This window comes from Carica papaya, chromosome 1 (genome assembly GCF_054855325.1).
Source record: "Carica papaya isolate Zhongbai chromosome 1, ASM5485532v1, whole genome shotgun sequence".
Taxonomy (NCBI): domain Eukaryota; kingdom Viridiplantae; phylum Streptophyta; class Magnoliopsida; order Brassicales; family Caricaceae; genus Carica; species Carica papaya.
In genome coordinates, this window is record NC_142309.1 from 26279811 (window position 1) to 26301644 (window position 21834).

General features: G+C 35.9%; 6 protein-coding genes across 6 annotated transcripts; 1 reads left to right on the forward strand and 5 right to left on the reverse strand.

The window, feature by feature from the left end:
* The first annotated feature begins 200 nt into the window (after positions 1 to 200).
* ADH1 (alcohol dehydrogenase 1) lies at positions 201 to 3309 on the forward strand. The gene is made up of 10 exons (XM_022042917.2): positions 201 to 393; positions 792 to 928; positions 1144 to 1190; positions 1392 to 1717; positions 1799 to 1881; positions 1972 to 2047; positions 2137 to 2198; positions 2452 to 2547; positions 2627 to 2788; positions 2887 to 3309. Exons 1-10 carry the CDS (start codon positions 360 to 362, stop codon positions 3001 to 3003), a joined length of 1140 nt encoding a protein of 379 aa, XP_021898609.1. The 5' UTR covers positions 201 to 359; the 3' UTR covers positions 3004 to 3309.
* Positions 3310 to 5192: 1883 nt separating this feature from the next.
* Positions 5193 to 6673, reverse strand: FTM1 (Plant stearoyl-acyl-carrier-protein desaturase family protein). The gene is made up of 2 exons (XM_022042916.2): positions 5987 to 6673; positions 5193 to 5902 (listed from the first exon to the last, which is right to left on the reverse strand). The coding sequence occupies exons 1-2, from the start codon at positions 6605 to 6607 to the stop codon at positions 5336 to 5338; spliced, it is 1188 nt and encodes a 395-aa protein (XP_021898608.2). The 5' UTR covers positions 6608 to 6673; the 3' UTR covers positions 5193 to 5335.
* Positions 6674 to 8545: 1872 nt separating this feature from the next.
* Positions 8546 to 9637, reverse strand: LOC110815159 (uncharacterized). Its single transcript, XM_022042822.2, has one exon. The coding sequence runs from the start codon at positions 9309 to 9311 to the stop codon at positions 8829 to 8831; it is 483 nt and encodes a 160-aa protein (XP_021898514.1). The 5' UTR covers positions 9312 to 9637; the 3' UTR covers positions 8546 to 8828.
* Positions 9638 to 9824: 187 nt separating this feature from the next.
* On the reverse strand, positions 9825 to 12425 carry LOC110815267 (protein trichome berefringence-like 7). Its single transcript, XM_022042968.2, has 3 exons — positions 11179 to 12425; positions 10665 to 10823; positions 9825 to 10412 (listed from the first exon to the last, which is right to left on the reverse strand). The coding sequence occupies exons 1-3, from the start codon at positions 11976 to 11978 to the stop codon at positions 10109 to 10111; spliced, it is 1263 nt and encodes a 420-aa protein (XP_021898660.1). The 5' UTR covers positions 11979 to 12425; the 3' UTR covers positions 9825 to 10108.
* Positions 12426 to 13511: 1086 nt separating this feature from the next.
* On the reverse strand, positions 13512 to 17136 carry LOC110815158 (Pentatricopeptide repeat (PPR) superfamily protein). The gene has a single exon (XM_088223473.1). The coding sequence runs from the start codon at positions 16762 to 16764 to the stop codon at positions 13681 to 13683; it is 3084 nt and encodes a 1027-aa protein (XP_088079599.1). The 5' UTR covers positions 16765 to 17136; the 3' UTR covers positions 13512 to 13680.
* A 547-nt stretch (positions 17137 to 17683) lies between these two features.
* On the reverse strand, positions 17684 to 20961 carry LOC110815260 (serine carboxypeptidase-like 42). The gene is made up of 10 exons (XM_022042956.2): positions 20275 to 20961; positions 19969 to 20076; positions 19774 to 19866; positions 19533 to 19625; positions 19140 to 19225; positions 18751 to 19029; positions 18541 to 18674; positions 18352 to 18444; positions 18135 to 18252; positions 17684 to 18047 (listed from the first exon to the last, which is right to left on the reverse strand). The coding sequence occupies exons 1-10, from the start codon at positions 20519 to 20521 to the stop codon at positions 17880 to 17882; spliced, it is 1419 nt and encodes a 472-aa protein (XP_021898648.2). The 5' UTR covers positions 20522 to 20961; the 3' UTR covers positions 17684 to 17879.
* Between the last annotated feature and the right edge of the window lie 873 nt (positions 20962 to 21834).

Consider the following 21834-nt stretch of genomic DNA (forward strand, 5'->3'; position numbering starts at 1 on the left):
AATGTGTTTTTTCTTCTTTTGTCTGTGTGAACAGTTAAGGGGGCAAAAGAGTCTCTTAAAAGGAGAGAAAATAGGGGAGACTGGAAAAGGTCAAAATGTCGAATTACACGTGGCGGCTCGTTGGAATCCAAGGCGCCCCCTGGTTTCCAAAAATACAACATAATCCACCGGAACCGCCTAACCTTTCCTTAAATTCCATTCCCATCTGGTTTTCTCCTCCCTCTGATTTCACCCTCACTTGTTTTGGATACACTATAAATACCACCTAACCACCTACCTCTTTCTCCACGGAAAATCTTCACTTAATCCTTTAATCTTCATTCATTCCTTTACATCATCGTCGTCACAATCAACAAGCCATGTCTGCTGCTGGTCAGGTCATTTGTTGCAGAGGTAAATCTCCAACAGCTTCACCGTTTTCACTTTTTTTCCTTTTCTTTTCTTTTCATCCATCTCGTTTCCTCCCGCTCAGTCAGGAGCTGCTCGTGTTTGATCTGCGTCTTGCTTCCTATTTATTCGTTGATTCTTATGTCGGTTTATTTTTTCACTTGTGGCCTTTGATCTTCTTTCTTATGATCATGTGTTGGTGATGTCTCTGTGTACTCGTTGATCAAAATGTTGTTGGTGAAGGGAAAATCTTCATCTGCCTGAGCGTTTAATGGGAAAATCTTCAAATCTCTTCAAGTGTTTCTTTAACTTAGGATATTAGAGAATTTTAAAAGGAATTAGTTTATGTAATTCTTGCTTGCTTGCGGTTAATTTGTCTGATTGGTTTGCCGTGTCGGTTGTAGCTGCTGTTGCATGGGAGGCGGGGAAGCCGCTAGTGATGGAGGAAGTGGAGGTCGCACCACCACAACAAAATGAAGTTCGTTTGAAAATCCTTTTCACTTCCTTGTGCCATACTGATGTTTACTTCTGGGAGGCCAAGGTAATTTTTCCTATTTGTTATTCTCCAGCTGAGTTGTTAGATAGTTCAAACCACATTCCTGACCTTCCTTATCTTCTTCAAAGCATCTCTCAGATCTCGATTTTGTAACCTATAATCTTTGGCCTCTGTTGCATGCATTAATTGTTTCTTCTCGTGAGTTTTCGTCTTGTCGTGATGCACTCCAATGACTTGATCTGTATTTCTGCATTTTGCAGGGGCAAGCACCATTGTTTCCTCGCATATTTGGTCATGAAGCTGCAGGGTAAGTGGAGCCACCTTTATTTTATTTATTATTTCAAATTTGTTTTCAGATCAACATTCAAGTGTATGTGATATATTTTGTTGGTAATTAAGTCACGTGAGAATATGATTTCGGGTAGTTAGGTTGTGATTGACTTGTGATAAAATCAACTTTTAGTGGATTTTAGTACTAATGAGTTGTTGGTAACATTGTACAATATAGGATTGTAGAGAGTATTGGTGAGGGCGTGACTCATCTCCAACCTGGAGACCATGTTCTCCCTATCTTCACAGGGGAATGCGGCGAGTGCCGTCACTGTCATTCAGAAGAGAGCAACATGTGTGACCTCCTCAGGATCAACACTGAAAGGGGTGTAATGATTTCTGATGGCAAGTCCAGGTTTTCTATTGACGGCAAGCCCATACACCACTTTCTTGGTACCTCTACATTTAGCGAATACACTGTTGTCCATGCCGGCTGTGTTGCTAAGATCAATCCTGCTGCTCCCCTTGACAAAGTTTGCATTGTTAGTTGCGGGTTATCCACAGGTTTGTTTGAAAGCCTTAATTTATGTAAATTTCTTCTTGTTAAGTATATGTTGAACTGATCGCTTTGCCTTCTGCTTGAAGGTTTTGGTGCCACTGTGAATGTTGCCAAACCCAAAAAGGGTGACACAGTTGCAATCTTTGGCTTGGGTGCTGTTGGCCTTGCTGTCAGTAATTTTCTCTCTTAAAAAAAATTTTGTTTTCTTCTTTCTAATAGTTGATGAGTGCTTATCTGTCTATTTTCTGACGATTTCTAGGCTGCTGAAGGGGCAAGGGTTTCCGGGGCATCTAGGATCATTGGTGTTGATTTGAACCCCAACAGATTTGAGGAAGGTAAATACACTTGAGAATTTCCTCTATTTGAAATTAAGGAAGCTTCTAATTTACTTATTATCATGTTGGGATTTACTTTGTTTTGGCAGCCAAGAAATTTGGTGTAACAGAGTTCGTGAATCCTAAAGACTACAACAAACCTGTTCAAGAGGTTGGTTTTAACAAATTTAGAGGGTGTTCGGTTCATTTCCCTTCTAATCATTTTTCTACATAGATATTCCTTTTCCGTAGTCCTTTTTTGTTGCAGTGAAGAGCACAAGATGTTTTAATCTAATCCAAAATCTATTGTCGTGCTGAGCTAGAATGTTAATTATGGCTACTAAGAGACCTTTTCTCTAACTTTATTAGTAAGTTCGTTGGTTAGATTTTTCTTTGCTTACAATAAAACATGTTAAATAAATCAGGTGATTGCTGAGATGACCGATGGAGGTGTGGATCGGAGTATCGAGTGCACTGGGAGCATCCAGGCCATGATATCCGCATTTGAATGCGTTCATGATGTAATGAACTTCCGTGGCTATTTCCCTTTACTCTCGACCAAAATGATTGCATAACTAAAATTTGAAAACAACTTGTCAGGGTTGGGGTGTTGCTGTACTTGTTGGCGTGCCAAACAGAGACGATGCGTTCAAAACTCATCCAGTGAACTTCCTGAACGAGAGGACTCTCAAGGGTACTTTCTTCGGCAACTACAAACCCCGGACTGATATTCCTGGGGTTGTTGAAAAATACATGAACAAGGTAAAGCCAAACTCATCCCCAGTTCTTGTTCATTGTGGTGGTATGTACATATATATATATATATATGTCCTGAACTGTGCTTTATGTTGATGTTGCAGGAGCTAGAATTGGAAAAGTTCATCACCCACAATATCGCTTTCTCGGAGATCAACAAAGCATTTGATTACATGCTGAAAGGCGAGAGCCTGAGGTGCATCATCCACATGGAAGAGTAGAGAACTGCTACCTAAGTTGGGGAAGCGAGAATAGAGCATTTTGTTTAAAGTTGTATGGCATATGTTAAGAAACTTTGTAGGTCTTCTCCACAGTGAGCTGCAAGAACTTTGATTTTCTACTGAATTCTTTTTCACTTGGTTTTCCCGTGCATGGTGGTGAATGCTTTGGCTCATGATGCTACCCTAATGTAAGATGAAGATTGACAATCCGAAGGGCAATGCCTTGTGTAATTAGCCAATCGAGCATATTCACTTAATAATCTATGTATGCAGACAAAGAATATGTTTCTTGTTTTTGATTTCAAACTTTTGTTATATGCAAAGGAGAGCCGACGAAGGGATGTCAAATCAGACCGTACTTTTTCCATTAGGGCCAAATGTAGTAAATAAATAATCTTATTTGAAACAATATAAAGATATTAAGAAAATTTTTGAGTTTCAAATAAGATGGTACTCAATAAACGCAGGAAAGAGGAAGAATGAATGAAAAACCCTATATATTACAACATTATGCGAGTAATATCACATAATCTATTTCAAGCAATAGAAGCAGGGGATATCTATATACTCAAACAAAGTAATACTGCTACAAGCCAATATTAGGTGGTCAGAGTTGTTTGGCTTCCATCACGCAAGGACCCTCGGTACTTCTTCATCCTTCTCCGACGAACAGCTGAGTAGGGAGGAGATCCTTCCAGGAGGTCGGGTATCACTAATCGAACTCTACTACATTTGAAGGGCTCGTTACGGAGTTTTGAGTGTCCACCTCAACTAGAAAGCAAACTGCTATATTTGGCCGGACACAACCAGAGTTGAACATTGACTCTGAATCCCTAGACAAAACCATGATATGTAAAAAGAAACGAAGATCAAGGAGAATCGGAGCAGAAGAGGAGAATGAAACGACACAATGGTTTTGGAAACCCTAATAGTTTTCTTCTTTTTTTTTTTTTACATACATTTAATATTCTTTAGGGATGTGTATATTATGATATATGTTTTGTACTAAAATCTAAATTTTTAATTTGTTTAGATTAAATTCAAAGATACCATTCTTGAAAAAGTTTGGACAGATCAATAAGAATTGGGTTGGTATGGATTTGGACAAGCTTTGGTGATTAGAGTATTTCTTTTAAGTGAAGTAAATAACTTCTATTTCTTATTACATTATTTATATACATATATATATAATGTCAATTATAAAGTTCAAATTCCAATATTACATATATGAATCTATATCCGAGAACTTAGAAAGAAATGTTGTCATGCAATATATATGTATCTCGTACAATTCAAAAAATATATTATCATTTTATCTATTTCTTAGGATTTAATTACTTTGTATAGATTTTTTTTTTTTGGGGGTAAATTATTACATTCTTTTTGTTAAATTTGATAACTACATGGTGAAAGGGATATCATGTTATTGTGTAAAATATATACTAAAATTTCAAATAATTTTAAATAAATAACAAAATATTTAGTTATAAATAATAATATATTATAATCTCCCGATATTATTATATAAAAATCAGTAATTCTAATAATAAAAGTTAATTATTATCATATTAATAGAAGATTAAATACTGATTACTATCAATATATTAATATTATGAAAATTAATTCTGATATCGTACCACTAACGACATAATAGCATATTATTTATAATTTTATAACTTTAAATGTGATATTAGTTTATATTAAAAATAAATTTTTTTATATTAATATAAATTTACATATTTTAAATAAAATTTTTTAAAAAATTTCATAAAAAAAAGATGCAATGAAAGTTTTAAAAAAAAAAATTCTATCTTTGAGTGATAGTATTTATTAAATTATATGTTTTTTTTTATAACAACAACCAAACTATCAAAATATTAATTAATTACTGGATGTCAAATTCATAAAACATAATTTTTTTTTTTTTCAAAATTTGAATAAAAAACATGAGCATTGAGGAACTTGGGTATGACTATTAGAACGTTGAGTGTAATAGTTAAAACTTATTCAATTAATAAAATCTTACATACCATGCATGTTTGTGCTTGTGTATGTTTATGAGATGGCAGTGAATATGATGTGGTAATCTCCGACTTAGAACCTTACATATATGTATGTATGTATGTATATTGTGCATAATTCAATTTCAGTTTTGTTTTGTTTAGTTTAATATTTTTTGAGAAATCAAATTAAAAGTAAACTGCTAATTCAGATAGATTTGTAAAATAACCTAAAATATTTCTTACTCAAAACAGACCAGATTAGTGATTAAGAAAAAAAAAAAACTAAAACTTTTCACAGAGAGTCGTTTGTTTATTTGTAAGTTACTGAATCACAAAAGAACCTCCTTGTTGAAGATCCAGCTGAACTTGGCATAATGTGGCTCCATCTTCTTAGCCCTCTCGTCGGCTCGCTCCTGCAGCTTCCTGATCCTCGGCGCTAACCCACATACGAAGTCCCGAGCACGTCTCCCTTCCCCCGTCAATCCCTCCAGCTTCTCCAATCCCCACCGTCCCACCAGGAACTCCAATATGTCCGCGTAATCATCCGCCGTGTATACCCCCAGCCTTTGCGCCACCGCCGAGAAGTGCTCAAACAGCCGCGGCTCCTTTCCGTCGTACATCAGGTGGGCTGGCATCGTAATCTTCTTCCTCATCATGTCTGCAATTGCCATCATCGCCCCCGTCGGATCAACTTCGAGTAGCTTCTCTACGATCTTAGCGTAGGCGTTCTCGTGTCGCTTCTCGTCTGATGCGATGGTCCCGCATATGCGCGCCAGCACAGGATCCCCGCCTTCCTTTGCCAACCGAGCCGTGTTGCCATGGGATACAAACGTCGCTCGCTCTTGAAATGACGTATAAACGAAACCCAGATACGGGTTGTTCTCTGTTCCTGGCTCCTGTCAATCCCATCTCATTTTATTTTATTCACTTTAGTATCCCAAAAATAAATATAAACCCAAAAAAATTGCCCGAAAACTCACCATTCCAGCTCCAATCAGATACTGAATTGTCCTCTCTATCATCAGCATGTCCACCCGACCCGATAGATAGAGATACGTCCTCAACAAGTCACCGTGGCGGTTCTCTTCCGCGGTCCAGGCCCGAGTCCACATTGCCCAGGGGCTAGGGCTCGCCCCAGTCTCGTCCCTAACCCCGTCCAGTGTGTTTATTATGGTCTGATACGTGGGTAAAGCATCTTCCGTAATCATATCCCCCACCAACACCACAAAGTAGTCGTCGGGCAGCTGAGCCGTGCGTTCGCGAAGAGCGCGCACCTGATCGTGGAAATCGGCTTTGTTTTGTGTCGGATCGGGCAAAAACGAGGCGGGTTGCCAGCACTGTTCGACGGGTTTGAGGAGCGGCAGCACGTGATGGGTGGCCCAGTCCTCGAGTGACTCGAAGACTGCCATCTTCTCAGGCGGCATGGAGTGGGTTGTCTGTTGTTTCAGTGACAGTGGTGAGGCAGCGACTGCGGAGATCGAGAGCTGTGAATTCCGGAATCTGACGGTGGATGACGATGGCGAGCGGCGGGGGGTGAGGGTGGAGGGATATGGGGTCCAGGAAGGACATGTGGCGTTGGACAAGTAATAGGAGGCATGCATTGTTTGCTGACTGTGGTGGGTGGTAGTGGGGGGATTCACAGTAGAATGAACTCGAGGTTCTCGTGAGCTCTAAACCGTAGTACATATAGATGGTGGACCTACAGTTTGACCCCCCCTTTTCCACAAATTCACGAAAATGCCAGACAATTAGAGTAAGTTGAGCATATTTTGTCAGAGGGGCAATATGGTGACTTTAGAAATTGTGGATGAAGAAAACAAGGGGTGGCAGTGGTTTCTGTGGGTTTTTTGTTGGTGGGCTGATTCTTTGGAAACATTTAATTATGTTTTAATTATTAAGCTAATTGTCTGAGATTTACAGTAATTAAACTAATCAAATTAAATCAGAGCATTACATGTGTTGTCAATTTCATTTCAGGACTAATCATTGTACTCAAGTTTGGTGCTGCCTCAGTCTGACAAAAAATTTGGGATGAATGACAGCGGGTTCCAGTAAAAATCCAAATCCAAGTTTGAATCGAAATTTTTTTTAATATCTAAAAAGTTAGATATATTGTTGTCATTATACTAATTAAAAAAAATATAATCACTATTTAAAAAATATATATATATAATTGATTTGTTAATTCTAATAATAAATTGAATCACACATTAATATAATATTTTATTTTTTTGTATTTATTCGTAAAAGTTGAAATTAATTAAAAAATACTTAAAAATAATAAATAATTTGTCAGAAAGAAAAATATATATTTATGAAATGAGTAACATTAAAATAAAATATAATAATAAAAACAGATTATACCTCTTCTTTTATTTATAAAAAGACCAAAAATCTCATTTTTATAGTAGTCTTGTATTAAATAAAATTTTAAAATATTTGTGTTCAATGAGTTCTTAATTATATTATAAGTATATCATATTTGTAATTCTAATTTTTTATTTTTTTAAGATGCGTTGAAATTACAAAAATAAATGAGTAAAATAATTTCAGTGTCAATTTTTTTTTTTTTTTTTATAAAATTTATTTCCCTAACTTGTAGTTTAGATATTAATAATTAAACACATACCAAACGCCCAGTTGAAGAAATATTTTTTGCACTGTTTGGAATTTTCTGATTCCACCAGACGCCATCAATTTTTTTTTTTTTTTTTTTTTCTTCTTCTTTGTCTTATTTTATTTTCATTCAATCTAACTTCTCTGATTCTCTTATTTTTCATTTGACAGCCATCGAAAGCAACAAATTACACCCTTTTTTTTTTCTAATTTAAACTTCATTTATATTATTTAACAAAATATATATTACTAAATATATATATTAATACAGATAAATTTTTGGATTTCAAAATCCAAACGCAACCCAACTCTGTTTTTTATGTTGAAATCGAGTCGTATTCAAATTACTTTTGTGAAAATGGAAATAAGATTGGCAGCACGATTCGAGTTCATCGAAGTTTGTTTGCCCTTCGTATATAAGTTAATTCAAAAAATTTCTTAATTATTGAAATTATTTTACACTACCTTTTTTTTGTAAAAAAATTTTCAAATAATTAAATGAATTTTGAATATCAAACAAACAAATTGTGAGTTTCAGTTATCGTAATAACTTAAAAATAGTAAATTTTTCTAATTTTAATAAGACGTCAACTCTAATTTAAATCTCCTAAACTCACCCATTAGCATTTTAAGTCATTGTTGATAGCATCTCCCAATTGTCAAATTTCTATCATACAACTCTTTGCACTAACTAAGATCTCTTATTCTTGTATATTTTTCTCCTCAAAAAAGTTCAATGACCAATTCTAATTTGCATGGAAAATCTATTAGTAGTATTATTATTATTTTTTTATTTTTATTTTTTGCATTTTATCCATTATTATTCGTAAAAAATGAGAGGATATGGAAGAAAGTGAAGAGGGAAAGATGGAGAAAAAAAAATAATAATAATACTACTAATAGATTTTCCATGCAAATTAGAATTGGCCATTGAACTTTTGTCTTATTTGAGTGATACAAACAATAACTTACAAGTTATACTAATTACTTCTACAGTATTGCATAAGTATGGAGTAACTCTGTATTTGGAAGTGCCTCCATATTTAGAGCTTAATTTGTTCTTATATTACAAATTTACGATTCAAGAATTACAAAGCATGAATTGAATCACAATATGTTTTTTTCACATAGCTTTTCTCTTGTTTATTTCATTAATCTTTACTAGCAGAGCATCATGTATGCTCCAATTATAAGGTAGATTACAAATCATGCCTTATGTTCGAGCTTTTGATGTTCAATATCTGAAGTAGATGCTCCTGCAGAGTCAATAATGGTAGGATCTGCAGCCTTCTTTGCATGCAAACCTTCACCGAACTTGGCATTTTTCTCAGTTTCTTCTTCAACATGGACATCATCCTCGGTAGATATTACCACAGCTTGCGGTCCTTTAGGACCACCAACAATGGCTTCCTTAACTTTAAGGTGTTCATCAATACATAAAAAATGTGTTTCTTGAACTGTCTTCTTCTGTTTCTTCTTCTTCTTGATGTAACAACAGAGAGCAAAAGCAAGAAATGCAAGGAGCAAAACACCACCAAATGAAACAAACACAACGATTATGACAGTGGTATGATTATCCGGTGATGGGGCTGGCGGAGGTGGCTTTGATGGCGGGGGTGGCGGCGGCCGGGAAGGTTGGTGTGGTGGTGGAGGGAAAAATGGGAAGTTGAAGTTATTAGGAGAAGCCATTGATTTTTCAGTAGGAAGGCAGAGAGATTATTGGTTTGTTGTTGGATGAATGAAGGGGTGAGAGTCTTGATTCCTATTTGTACTCAAAAACTTAGAGGAGGTGGGGAGGGAAACTTGAATCTCATTCTAAGATTTGAGATTGGCATTGTTTGGTTTGGTTGCATTGGAAAACACTTCTCAGATTTTCCTTCTTTGAAACATTTTGGGGGAGCAAACGATGGATCATTTACCTATAATGTTAAAATGTCTTGTAGACTTTCATCTTGATTCATATCTTATGCAGATAATATTGAAATTTTTCCAAAGAAAGATCGAAAATTCTACTGTATGCCACATGCCATACAATCTTAGAAATGATTTCTTTTCTCAATGATCAAAGAATTGAAGAATTTCTTTTTTGTTTTTCGGTGAAAATAATCAAGAAAATTATGTTGGAAAGAGGCGGTTCTCATCTGTCCTTTTCTTTCCCATTTTGCTTTTTTCTTCAGCCAAAAGTAAAAAGAATGTTCCACCTACAAATTAACTTCAAACCATTTTATTCCACTTCTAATTGCTTTACAAAGGCCAGCCCGAGCAAGTTACTCAGAGCTTTCTTTCACATAATACAAATTTTACCCGTGTCGCGAAGGGTGACAATCAATTAGGATTACAAACTATAAACTCTGGTTTATGGATTTTCAAGGAATAGAATTGCTTCACCTGGTGGCTCCCTGGTGATCATGGGGTTGAAAAATACAATCTTCTGATTCCCAGTTATCTGTTAGTACTATATATGTCAAATCTGCAGAGACAGCATGTTATGCTGATGGAAGATGTAGCCGATAATTTGATAGCAGATGGGAAAAGAGAATCTCATTCCACATATCAGGGACTCCTGGCAGGCACCAGTGGCTACAATCAGGCACCTTTGGTTTGTCACTCCAAGTGCCAACATGAGCATCACTTCGGAATGCTCCCATAGGTGTTACATGCAAAACTTTTACGCCAGCTTTCATGTTCTTTACCACATCGAGTATTGTATCTGAAATTACACTGTGCTCCCTCCCTCTTGGTCTCAATGATGGGCGTCTAGTCACTTTGCAAGAATTTCGGTTTGGACCACTGTCACATACATACATATTAACCAGTCAAGTTTTCATTTAATGACACTATTAACTTAAAATGCATAAATCCTTCACCCTCCTCTAGTCCCACTAAAAATGGGTAAGAACACAGTCTTTAGTCAACTATTTATGAGACGACCATTTTAAAAGATGTTAAAAATCAAAAGGTTTCCATTTCAGTTTATGGACCTGGAATTCAAAAGACTCAGAACCCTAGCAGAACAGACAAGATCTTTATTATGAAACTCACCTCCAATGGGAAGTTTCAAAAGTTCGGAAGAATACACTTGTTCTATTCATGTTAATTGAAGCATCAACCCAAGATGCCCATGTGCGTAAGGCAACTCTGAAAGCCGATGTGATTGGCATTCCAAGCTTCAAAGAGCTGCCTATCTGAAAGTAGCAGTTCCTGTGTGGAAGAAACATGTTAGCAGCATTCTGTATATGCATGGCCAAAAGGTATGTCAATTATTATGAGATGTATTTGCACTAGTTTTGTTTTCCACTCCTAATGGAACCAACTGATACATTCAATAAAATCAACATGTTGCAAGCTTGTTGCAAATCCAAGAATAGTTTAATAGGAATGAGGAATCATCCTATCAACATCAATTGACAAATATAAGACAAACCCGCCCGCAAACTTGCCCATAGTGTATTTAAATGGAACCGGATCAACACGAAATTGGAAAAAATTACCAAAAGTATTCAAAAACATAATTCCTCGACCATACAAGTATAAGCTCTAGAAAGTGATGACTTACATATCAAAAAGCTTAGTGGGTGTCCACCAATGGCCGGAATTAAATATCAGAATATCAGAATCAATCCATTCTGTGCTGATAGAATCCAACTTGTCCAGTTTAAGGGTTGATTTAACTCTCTTTGGTGCAGACTTTGGTACTGAACCAGGCTGGACCAAGAAAACTGAGCGGTAGAAGTCAATGCTAAAATTGAAGGAACTAAATCTCACACTCAGAAACCTGATCTGCCTAGTGATTCTATTCCCGTTAACTTCATAAACCTGGCTTTTATCCTCCACACCCGTCATAAGTATACAAATCATAGATTCCCATTGTGTTCTACTCAACGAATCCCCAACAAAAACAATCCGTTTCCCGCGAAGCATTTCAAGAATTTCAGGCACGTTCAACCTGGGAATATCACAATTCTTGGGCTTCCACTTCCATTTAGTGTAACTTCTATCTCTTCTCCCATTAGCTAAGCAATTAAATCCACGCTCCAGAAAAGGACATTCTGAGGCATTGTATAAAGGGTAAGTCTCATCAGGGATCCACCTCCCTTTAAAGACATTGCACTTGGAAATTGAACTACTGGAATTAGAAATCAGATCATAGTTATGGATGCCTGGGCGAAATCTCGGAAATATAAATAAATATGCACATGTTACTGCTAAGAAGAAGGACAAAGATGAGCCAATTGCGAAAAGCCCATTGAATGATTGAAGAACCCAAAATTTACAATGACCCTTCATTCCTTTGTTGATGAAATTTAAAAGCACCTTACAGAAAAGCCTGATATGGACCGATGATCCCTGATTCATCTTACCCGTATACAAGAACCTCAATTTTTCTCACCTATGGAAAATGTTAAGTGAGAATTCATCAACAGAAAATCCACAAAGCATCATGAATGAACGATGAGAAGGTATAAGTTCAGCCCCCAACAGAATAAAATAGTCGAACACTTGAAGCTCAAGTGAAAAAAGAAACAAAGGAATGAAGAGAAATGTTACAGATTCTTCAAGTGGGTATTGCAAAAGACAAAAGCTTTGGCTATGGAGACACTTGCCAAAGAAGCTAAGGTGTTGAAAGGACAGAGAGAAATAGAGTTGGCGAGTGAGAGATTGCCCTCACAAGAGGCAAAGTGATGAAACAGAGGAAGGTTATGATGGCCGCCAGGTTGGTCCGAAGACGATCTCTCAACTGAAAATGTTGAATACAAAAAGGAGGAAGTCTGTGTCGGTGATTTTCTGGTGCAGAAAAGGAAATGTTGGATTATTACGGAGAGTCAAGTATAGCCTTGAATTTGTCCTTACGTGGCTGAACATGATTGGCTCTGACTTCTGGATTGCTCTGAGATTGACGTTTTATCTTTAACGGTGTTACTAGGCACATGACTATAATGTTTTGATAAAAAGAGTAGGTTTTATAATAACGTACCTGTCGCGTAAAAGTCGTCTGTACCAATTATGAATTATATATGGAAGAAAAATATAATTATAAATTTGTTACTTTATATTTAAAATAAGTAAAATGTATTTATAAGTTTTAAAAAATTATAAATTTTATTTATTTTATTAAATTATAATTTATTTTAGGTTATTCCTCTGCACATTATAGTTAATTTGAAATTGTAATACAACATTAATTTAAATTTAAATTTAAATTATATTAAACATAAATGTGAATATACAAAAGTGACAGAAATTTAGCATAAAAATAATATTTTACTTTCAAATTAATTTTATATCCAATTCTTTGATTGTTGTTTTATACCTGAAAATAAAAATACATTATTATGAAATTAAAGAACGAGTTAAAACATGTATTAAATAATTAATATTTAAATCTTAAATAAAAATATAATATATTTGACTGAATATAACGTAAATTATAATATTTTATAGTTGAAATAGATATTATTATTTATATGATAAAAAATAAAAAAAAATTATTTATTATTGTGAATTGAGAATCGAAAAAATTTATCTTTCATATATATTTATTAAATTATATATATCATCTTTTCATTCATAATATTAGTATTAATTAGATATCATATACATATATTTTAAATTCTAAACAAGAGAGTCATGTATAAAAAAATTTCGAGATGTATATTCGAAATATATATTTGTGAGATTTATATTTAAGGTCATCAATATATAATATATTTAATTATAACATTTTAATAATAATTAAACTAAATTTTTATAATTAATAATATTTTAATTATATATAAGATAAGCCATCCGAGAGGCATGATAAAATTTTTCCTAAATAATTTTTAAATCTAACCCGAGTGGCATGGATATGAAAATCCAAACATACAAGGAATAAAGGTACATATTGAATTCCACTGTTTAAATTATACTGTATTACTATAAATTTCTAACAGCAAATTCCTCATTTCATATCTCCTTTAGAGAAAACAAAAAAAAATCTCCAACTTCTTAGCAAAGTTATTCTTCCTATCTGCAGAACTGTTTTCATACATAATAAAAAAGCAAAGAATGCCTTGTTTCATCTATCATCATAAAAGAACCTATCGACGTCGGGAACGTAGTCTTTTTCTTTCGTATCTGCGGTCAAATCCTTCAAGACTGCTTCAATTTCATCTATAGCAGGATGAGATGTATCTCCTGCAACAAACAAATTTGTTTTTTGCCCCACATCAATCCAGCTACATCCAGGCAATTTTTTTACTCCTCTTTCTCTCATTTCTTTCCTTAAAATGTTGACACCGTCCCAGTTTCCTGATGCAGCATATATATTAGAAAGCAGTACGTAGGGTGATGAATTCTGGGGCTCCAAATTGATGAGTTTATCAGCAGCTTGACGGGCCCTAATATCATCTCCGTGCATTCTGCAAGCACCGAGCATTGCAGCCCAAATCATAGCATCTGGGAGAAAGTTTAATTTATCAATGAAGTCTTGTGCTTCTTTAAGATGACCCCATCGGCCAAGAAGATCAACCATACAGGCACAATGATCTGCCCTGGGTTGAATTCCATAGTGACTAACCATCATGTCAAAGATCTTGCGACCTTCAGTCAATTTCCCTGAATGACTACATGCAGTGAGGACACCAAGGAATGTGACATCATCAAGTCTAATATGGGTTTGCCTCATTTCATCAAAGATTTTCAGGGCATCATCTGCATAACCATTTTTAGCCAGTCCAACAATCATAGAGTTCCAGGAGATGACACTGTTTCTACATCTTATTTCCTTGAATACCTGTACAGAACTTCTCACGTCCCCACATTTAGCATACATGTCTACAAGCGCACTACTTGTTAACTCATCCAGGTCATAACCAGTGTGGAAAATGAGAGCATGAATTACTTTACCTTCTCGTAGAGAAGATAGGATCGCATAGGCTCTAAGCACACTAACAAATGTGGCTTGGTCAGGGAATACACTGTTACGATGCATTTCTCTATAGAACTGCAAGGCCTCCTCATTACAATCATTTTGAGTGTGCCCTGAAATGATAGCTGTCCATAATACGACACTCTTAGGATTAGGAAACTCTGAGAAGAGACTACATGCTTCTGTCTTTTTATGGGAGTCCATGTACATGTTCATAAGACAAATGCCCAAGAAATCAACATCTCCCAAAAGGCCACTCTTTAGTGTCAGGCAGTGGATTTGCCTCCCTAAATTCAGTTTGCCAGGTCCATTACATCCATCTAAGAGGCTTGCAAAAGTAATTTCAGAAGGTCTCAAACCCTCTGCTTGCATCTCTTGAAACAGAACTACTGCTTCCTCTAAATTGTTTTGAGAATAACCAGCTATCATAGTATTAATAGAGACCACACTGTGCTTTGGCATGCAAGATAGAACTTTATGTGCATCCCCTATGGCTCCACACTTAACATACATGTCAACAAGGGAGCTCCCTGCATAAAGGCTTGTTTCTAGACCAGATTTGACTGAGAGAGAATGAATCTGTTTCCCCTTATCAAGACCTTGAACATTTGCACATGCACTTAATATACTAGCCAAACATGCTTCATCAGGCAAAATACGAGACAAGATCATTCGTTGAAATAAGTTAAAAGCCTCAACTTCATCCTCTTGCTGCACATATCCGACAATTATTGAATTCCAGGAAACGTTATCTCGATTACTCATGAGCTCAAATTGTTGTCTTGCTTCCTTAAGAAACCCAGATTTAGCATACATATCTATAAGCGCATTTTGTATATACAAATTTGACACAGATTTGTTCTTGATAATAACTGTATGAAACTGGAGACCCACTTCTAAAGTTTCCAAACACGCACATGCACTCAGCATGCTAGTATAGGTAAATTCATCAGGTTGAACGCCAGAGCATGTCATATCAGAAAAGAGGTCCATGACCTCATACGCATAACCACTCTGTGCAAGACCTCCGAGCATTGCATTCCACAAAACAACGTTCTTTTCATGTAAAACATCAAACAGTTTCCTTGCAGCTTTTAGGTGACCACATTTGGAATACATATTGATCAACGAACTTCCCACATAAACGTTAAAGGCCAAACCTTGTTTAATTGCCTCTGCGTGAACCAGCAGGCCAAAATCAAGGGCTGCTAAATTGGCAGCGGCACTCAAGACACTCCCTAATGTGGATCGAGTAGATTTAATATCAGTACTTCTCATGTTTTTGAAAAACTTGATGGCTTCTATCTCATAACCCTGCTGTGCATGCCCTGAAATCATTACATTCCACGCTACAACATTTGGGTTAGGAATCTGAGAAAACAATTGACACGCGTAATCCAACCTTCCTAGACCAACAAACGTGTTTATGATCATCACAGAAGCGACCTGGTCCGGAACAAGACCAATATTCTGCATCTCCTTGAACAGTTTCAGTGCTTTTCCGGCTAGACCAACTTTAACATATCCCGCAATCATCGATGTCCAGGAAACCGTGTCTGGGCTCACTGACCCATCAAACACTTTGCGAGCATCTACCAGAAGATGACACTTGGCGTAAGTATCAATAAGAGCACCTTCACAAAAAGAACTCCGTTCAAGCCCCAGCTTTATGACACTGCAATGGACTTGTTTGCCCAACTCAATATCCATCAATCTCGCACAAGCAGACAAAGCAATGGCAAACGTGAACTCATTTGGCAACACTCCGCAATCACGCAATGCCCCAAAACACCTGACAACCTTTTCCCAGTTTCCATGCTTTGAATGCATAGATAAAATCGAGTTCCAGGCTAATACATCCTTCTTGTCAAGCATGTCAAAGGCTTTCTCGGCAAAATCCACATGGCCACATTTGGCGTATAGATCGACGATAGCATTTCCTAGCAACCCACTTGAACTGATCCCATATTTCAAGCAGTGAACATGGATTACTTTGCATGTTCTTGAAAGTTGGGCGAGTCTTTGAGGTATTCCGTCGAACAAGTTGTGGGTTTTGCTTGTCTTGCATAGTCGCAGGCAAGTCTGATGGAGAAAAGTATATAGCTGATTCTGCGGAGGTAAAGCAGGCTGCGAATTCAGGTTCGTGTCAGCAAAAGCAGAGCAAGTGGCGAGGAGATGAAAGGAGTAGGAGTTGTCGTTGGGTAATGCTCTGGAGCGAAACCTGAGAAGCATTGACCCGGGGACGATTCAGACATGATTGAATTGTGCCATCGAGTATATGTCGTCGTTACGGAGTTGCATTTCGTAAAGAATCAACACGTCGATTACCTATTTCCTCATTTCTTGCCTACTCGCCTCCTACTCCTAATCATGCAGTATTCTCAACTATACAGTATAAACTCAATTGGTAACAATAATAATAGTGAAAAGTAATTATTTTAGTTGATAAACTATTCGTAATAACATAGTTAAGTTTTGAAACTTTTTTCCTCGTAATTTGGTTTTTAAATTTATAAAATTGTTTTTGCTTGTATTTTTATATCATTATGAAGATTGAAATGTTTGCATTGCCTACTTATAGGATACTTGACCTTCCTAACTCACGTTTTTCACAGATTTCTTCATGATTTTGGTTTCTTAATTAAAAGTTCTTCTACTGTACTTGCGGCTTCTTATAGTCTTGAACTCTGTAAACCAGATATATTAACTTCAAAAATAACTCATAAATATATGAATTTCTGATGAGTATTTGATTTCTCTTGCGTATTAAACAAACTAGTTATTGGGTATCACTCAGATTATATAATTTCAAGACATTTTGAACCCATTGAGAGATCATGATTGAAATTGAAACTCGAAGAATGTAAATACAAGACATGTTACTAAAAAACCCCATGTAGATTAAATTTTATAATCTCCTAATTCCTTTTATGTTCTAAGTATGTATGACCACTTTAGCACATGCAGACTTGGATTTTAATTGGGTTAAAAATGAGAGAAATATCTGTTAATTTTTAACAAATATATAAAAGCTAACATGTAAAATTCATAAAAACTCTTTCAATTTTTAGTTTCTTTGATATAATTATAAAAACACATATCATCCAATATATCATACAATATATAAATATATAACAAAGATTTAGTCAACTTTTCAAGAATAAATTCAGAACTTTATTTCATTTAAGTGCTCTTTTTGTTAAGAAAACAACCAAACAGGTAGATTTAAGCATGAGAACACATAAGCAGCATCCCATTTTGTGTTGTGATTTTTAACTACTGTTTCTGAAAACTCTCCTCTTCTTACTAGTCTAAATGTTATAACACAAATGCTTGGCTTTTAGCAGTTAATCTTCGATTGAGGGGTGTGTCGTGTTGGGCAGTCTCCGGCCACGCACAAACGAGCTGAACAAACGCAATGCTCTTGATGGCTGTGCATAAGGCACCATATGTGCCGCACCCCTTACTGTCGCAAATGTCAATAATTTCCCATACTCCGTTGCCCAACCTCCCACCTGAATCACCAGCAATTTTTCAAGACCTTTTTCTCTCAAACCATTACTTAAAACTTTACAACAATAAACACTTGCATCATCCATTACCTGTCCTTTGTGAAACCATGCTCCATATGGAAGTGTAATCTCCAAATTCAGATCATGCGCTAGCTCACGGACCAGTGTCCGTGATCCCAGCAGAGGTACGACTGAATCTTGGTCACCACTGCCATCAATTGCAAAATAACAATGAACCATATTCAGTAGAAGACAAGAATTCACAGCAGCTCCTTTTTAAAACAACTGCATAGACATGTGATTTTACCTGAACACCCAAACTGGGATACCATTTTGGATAATTCGTTTCAGTACAGGAAGCATGTTGAGATTACCATCAGTGTCACTGTAATTTAAAACTCTGTCCACCAAAAGATCAGTTAATCACTACTATATGTCAAACAAGACTGTAGTGAACAAAAATTACAGAACAAACATGGCATTGTAAGATCATTACCCACTGCACATAGACCAGCTGTAAGGCAATTTAGTCCGATTTGCATGGAGAGCCTCCTGAACCTCGGGAAGATTGAAATAGAAGCGTCTTTCGAAGCTTAAACACACATCGACTCCAAGGCTCATCTTAGTTGCCTGCATATATTACAGAAATGAATATGTTGTAGAAACAAAAGAGCATATGCCAGGAAAAATGAGTAACAAAGTATACCATTTTCCGCAATCGTAGCTCTTGCTCTACTATAGACGGATAACACACATCCAGAATCACATCATAATTGTCGACATAATCACCAACTACAAGGTTTGCCTCCTTGATTAAGTCGCTGCATGAGTGGGATACATTGTGGGGACTTGAAAAAGTATAATCATCAAAATCACATTCATTCATAATTTTGAGGCCAAGTTCATCAGAAATCATTCCGTGTGACCAGAAGAATTCATATGTTGCTGGAACATCTAGATCAAGTTTGAGAAGTGGGTTTCCAATCTAATCAAAAGGAAGTCAATAGAAAGGAATTAACCAAGTTATATAAATAGCCACAAGATACCAAACAGAAGACCCAAAAACAGGGAAATTCAGTTTATGGGGTTTCTTACTGCAACTCCTTTGATGTTGAACTTGAAACCTGTTGAATGTAAATTATGGTCCAGCAGAACATCAGCCAATTGTGGGATATAATGCCCTGTAAAACAGCATTTACGTGAGATTCTTAACCAATGCCAGTAAAACGAACTGTAAAAGAAATAAGGCAAAAGAGAGTGATTTAAAAGTTAATATCATCTTCTCAATTGAGAACTATTCCATACTTTAGATTTCCCCTGTCAAGAGAAACCAAACCTTTTGCTTCTAAATCCACCAAAACAGTATATACAATCTTCTATGACCCTTCAAATTCCTTAATTTGAAAACGTTTTACATCAAATCACTAGACAAAAAAAAAATCCCAAAAGTCATATGCATAATCATAAATGAAATTTATTTAGTCAGACCTGCATAGCTTTCTCCTGTAAGAAACAGTTCTCTGGATCTGAACTCAGGGAACTTCTTGTACCAATTCAACAAGAAAATATACATATCCCTAGCTGTCAAAAGCAATAAATTTAGCTCAAATCAGTTAAACTGCAAAATGGGCCTGACATTGTAAGCTAATCAATATCGATGTGGTTTTGTTCATAGATAAAATTCTTAGGATGAAGTCAATCAAGATAGGTGATGAAAGTTGAACGTTACCAGTGGAGGCATCCCCAGAATTATAATCAGAAGTTGTATTTGAGTAGGACCATCCTACTCCAGCAGGTGACTCAACAAAGAGGAGATTTGATGCTACAAGAAAAGCAGTAAGAAAGCAGACATGAATCTAAGTAGAAATTCCTTGACACCCAAATGAATTTTCCCCACAATGAAGCATGCTGCTGAGTTTGATACCTCTATTCCAGGACAAAGAATTCCTTCTAAGTCCTCGGCCATCACCTGTAGGGAAAAATGGACCCAACTCTGTGAAGGCACCTCCACCAATTGAAGAGCAACCAGGACCTGCACATTCAATATTATGCTACTTTTAGAATCCTAATTTGAAGTGAAGAGGGTGCAGTTGAATTGAGGTTGGGGATGCATCAGAATAGAAAAGAACAAGGGAAGAAAAAACTGTAGAACAGTGAAACACAAATACAGGAACAAGTAGAATAGTGAAAAACAAAGCTCTCTCAGAGAATGAGGAAGAAATTAAGCAACCTCCATTGAGCCAAAGAGTGAGAGGCTTGTTGTGAGAATTGTTTTCTGCCTCTGTAAAGTAATAAAACAAGCTCCTTCCAGCTTTGACATCCACATCAACATACCCAGCAAATTGCCTGAACTCAACCTTCGGCTGCCCAGGCAAGCTCACCACCAAATCCTCCAATGGGTACCCTTCCACCACCTTACTAATCACTAAACATAACCCCACTACCGTCAACAACCCACCAAACCAAAACCTACCCATTCTCAATCTCTCCACTTCCAAAACACCCACACTTACCTTCCTATATCTATATTTTTATATGCAAGAAAACAAAGTAGCGGCGTCTCCATATACGTATCTTTTTTCCTGATAAAGATACAAAATACGTATCTTTATCAAAAAATTCCGTTACAACCGCAGACACGTGATTCCTGGCTTTTGCTTTATCATAAAGGCAAACAAAATTAACACCCACTCGGACTTTAATTACATCTACGAGTAGCCAAGATCTGAATTTACTTCATTGCCTAAATTTTATGAAGTTATATATATATATATATAAATAGTTGCAGACCTGGAGTCTACAGGCCAAAGGACTTACAGCTAAGCTACTGATGTGATTTCTGAGATCTCATTCCTATTATCCAAACTAGTATACATTTGCTTTTAATGAAAGTAGAGATATAGTAAGAAAAGCAGAGAGTTTTAGAGAGGTTTGGTTTAAATATTTTGAAAGACAGCCATGTCACATCTGAGTTGGATTGGCGTCTTCTAAAGTTGATAAGAAAGAGAAGATAATGGTCAACAAAAAAAGTCAAAGCAGGAGAGAGGTATCTTCCTCGTTTTAACGATATTTTTGTGTGGTAATTAATGCAATGGTCACGCGCACGTTAGGAGAGTGAGGAAAACGGTCCAATCAGAAAAGAGTTGATAAATCCAAGGACATGTACCACTATTAAAAGTCGCGACAAAAAAAGCCGCCCTTATTTATTTATTTTAAAATATTTTTATTATATCAACTTTTCACGTACGCCACAAAATTGTATTGAGGAAAGTAGAAGAAATTTGAAAAGAATAAATGCAGAGAGCCGGCTCAATTTTAAAAGGAATAATTGGATAATTTTCTTTTGAGTATTATTTAAGGAGAAATTCTTTATCCAAAGTAAAATATTGAGTTTGATTTAAATTATGCATCTTATCATTTTTTATATTATATTATAATTAATTTTTATTTATTCACTTATATTAATAAAATATATGTATGTAGTAATTTACTAATCTAAAAATATCAATTGTTTTAATTCTTAATTTATTTAATGGGTATTATCGTATCTGCACTCTTTTATAAATTAGAATAAGAGACCTATCAACTCAACGTTCGTTTATTTAACAAGGGAATATATTTAGCATTAGAGAACCAATAACCCTAAAGCCATCCAAACCCAAATCAACCTATCGAATTATCAACTTTGTTAGCATCCAAAACATCCCTCGTATACTATACAAGGAGAGTATATCGTAGGACAAGGTCATCATACAATTCCTTCGCTGCATCATAACTTATAAAATCAAGG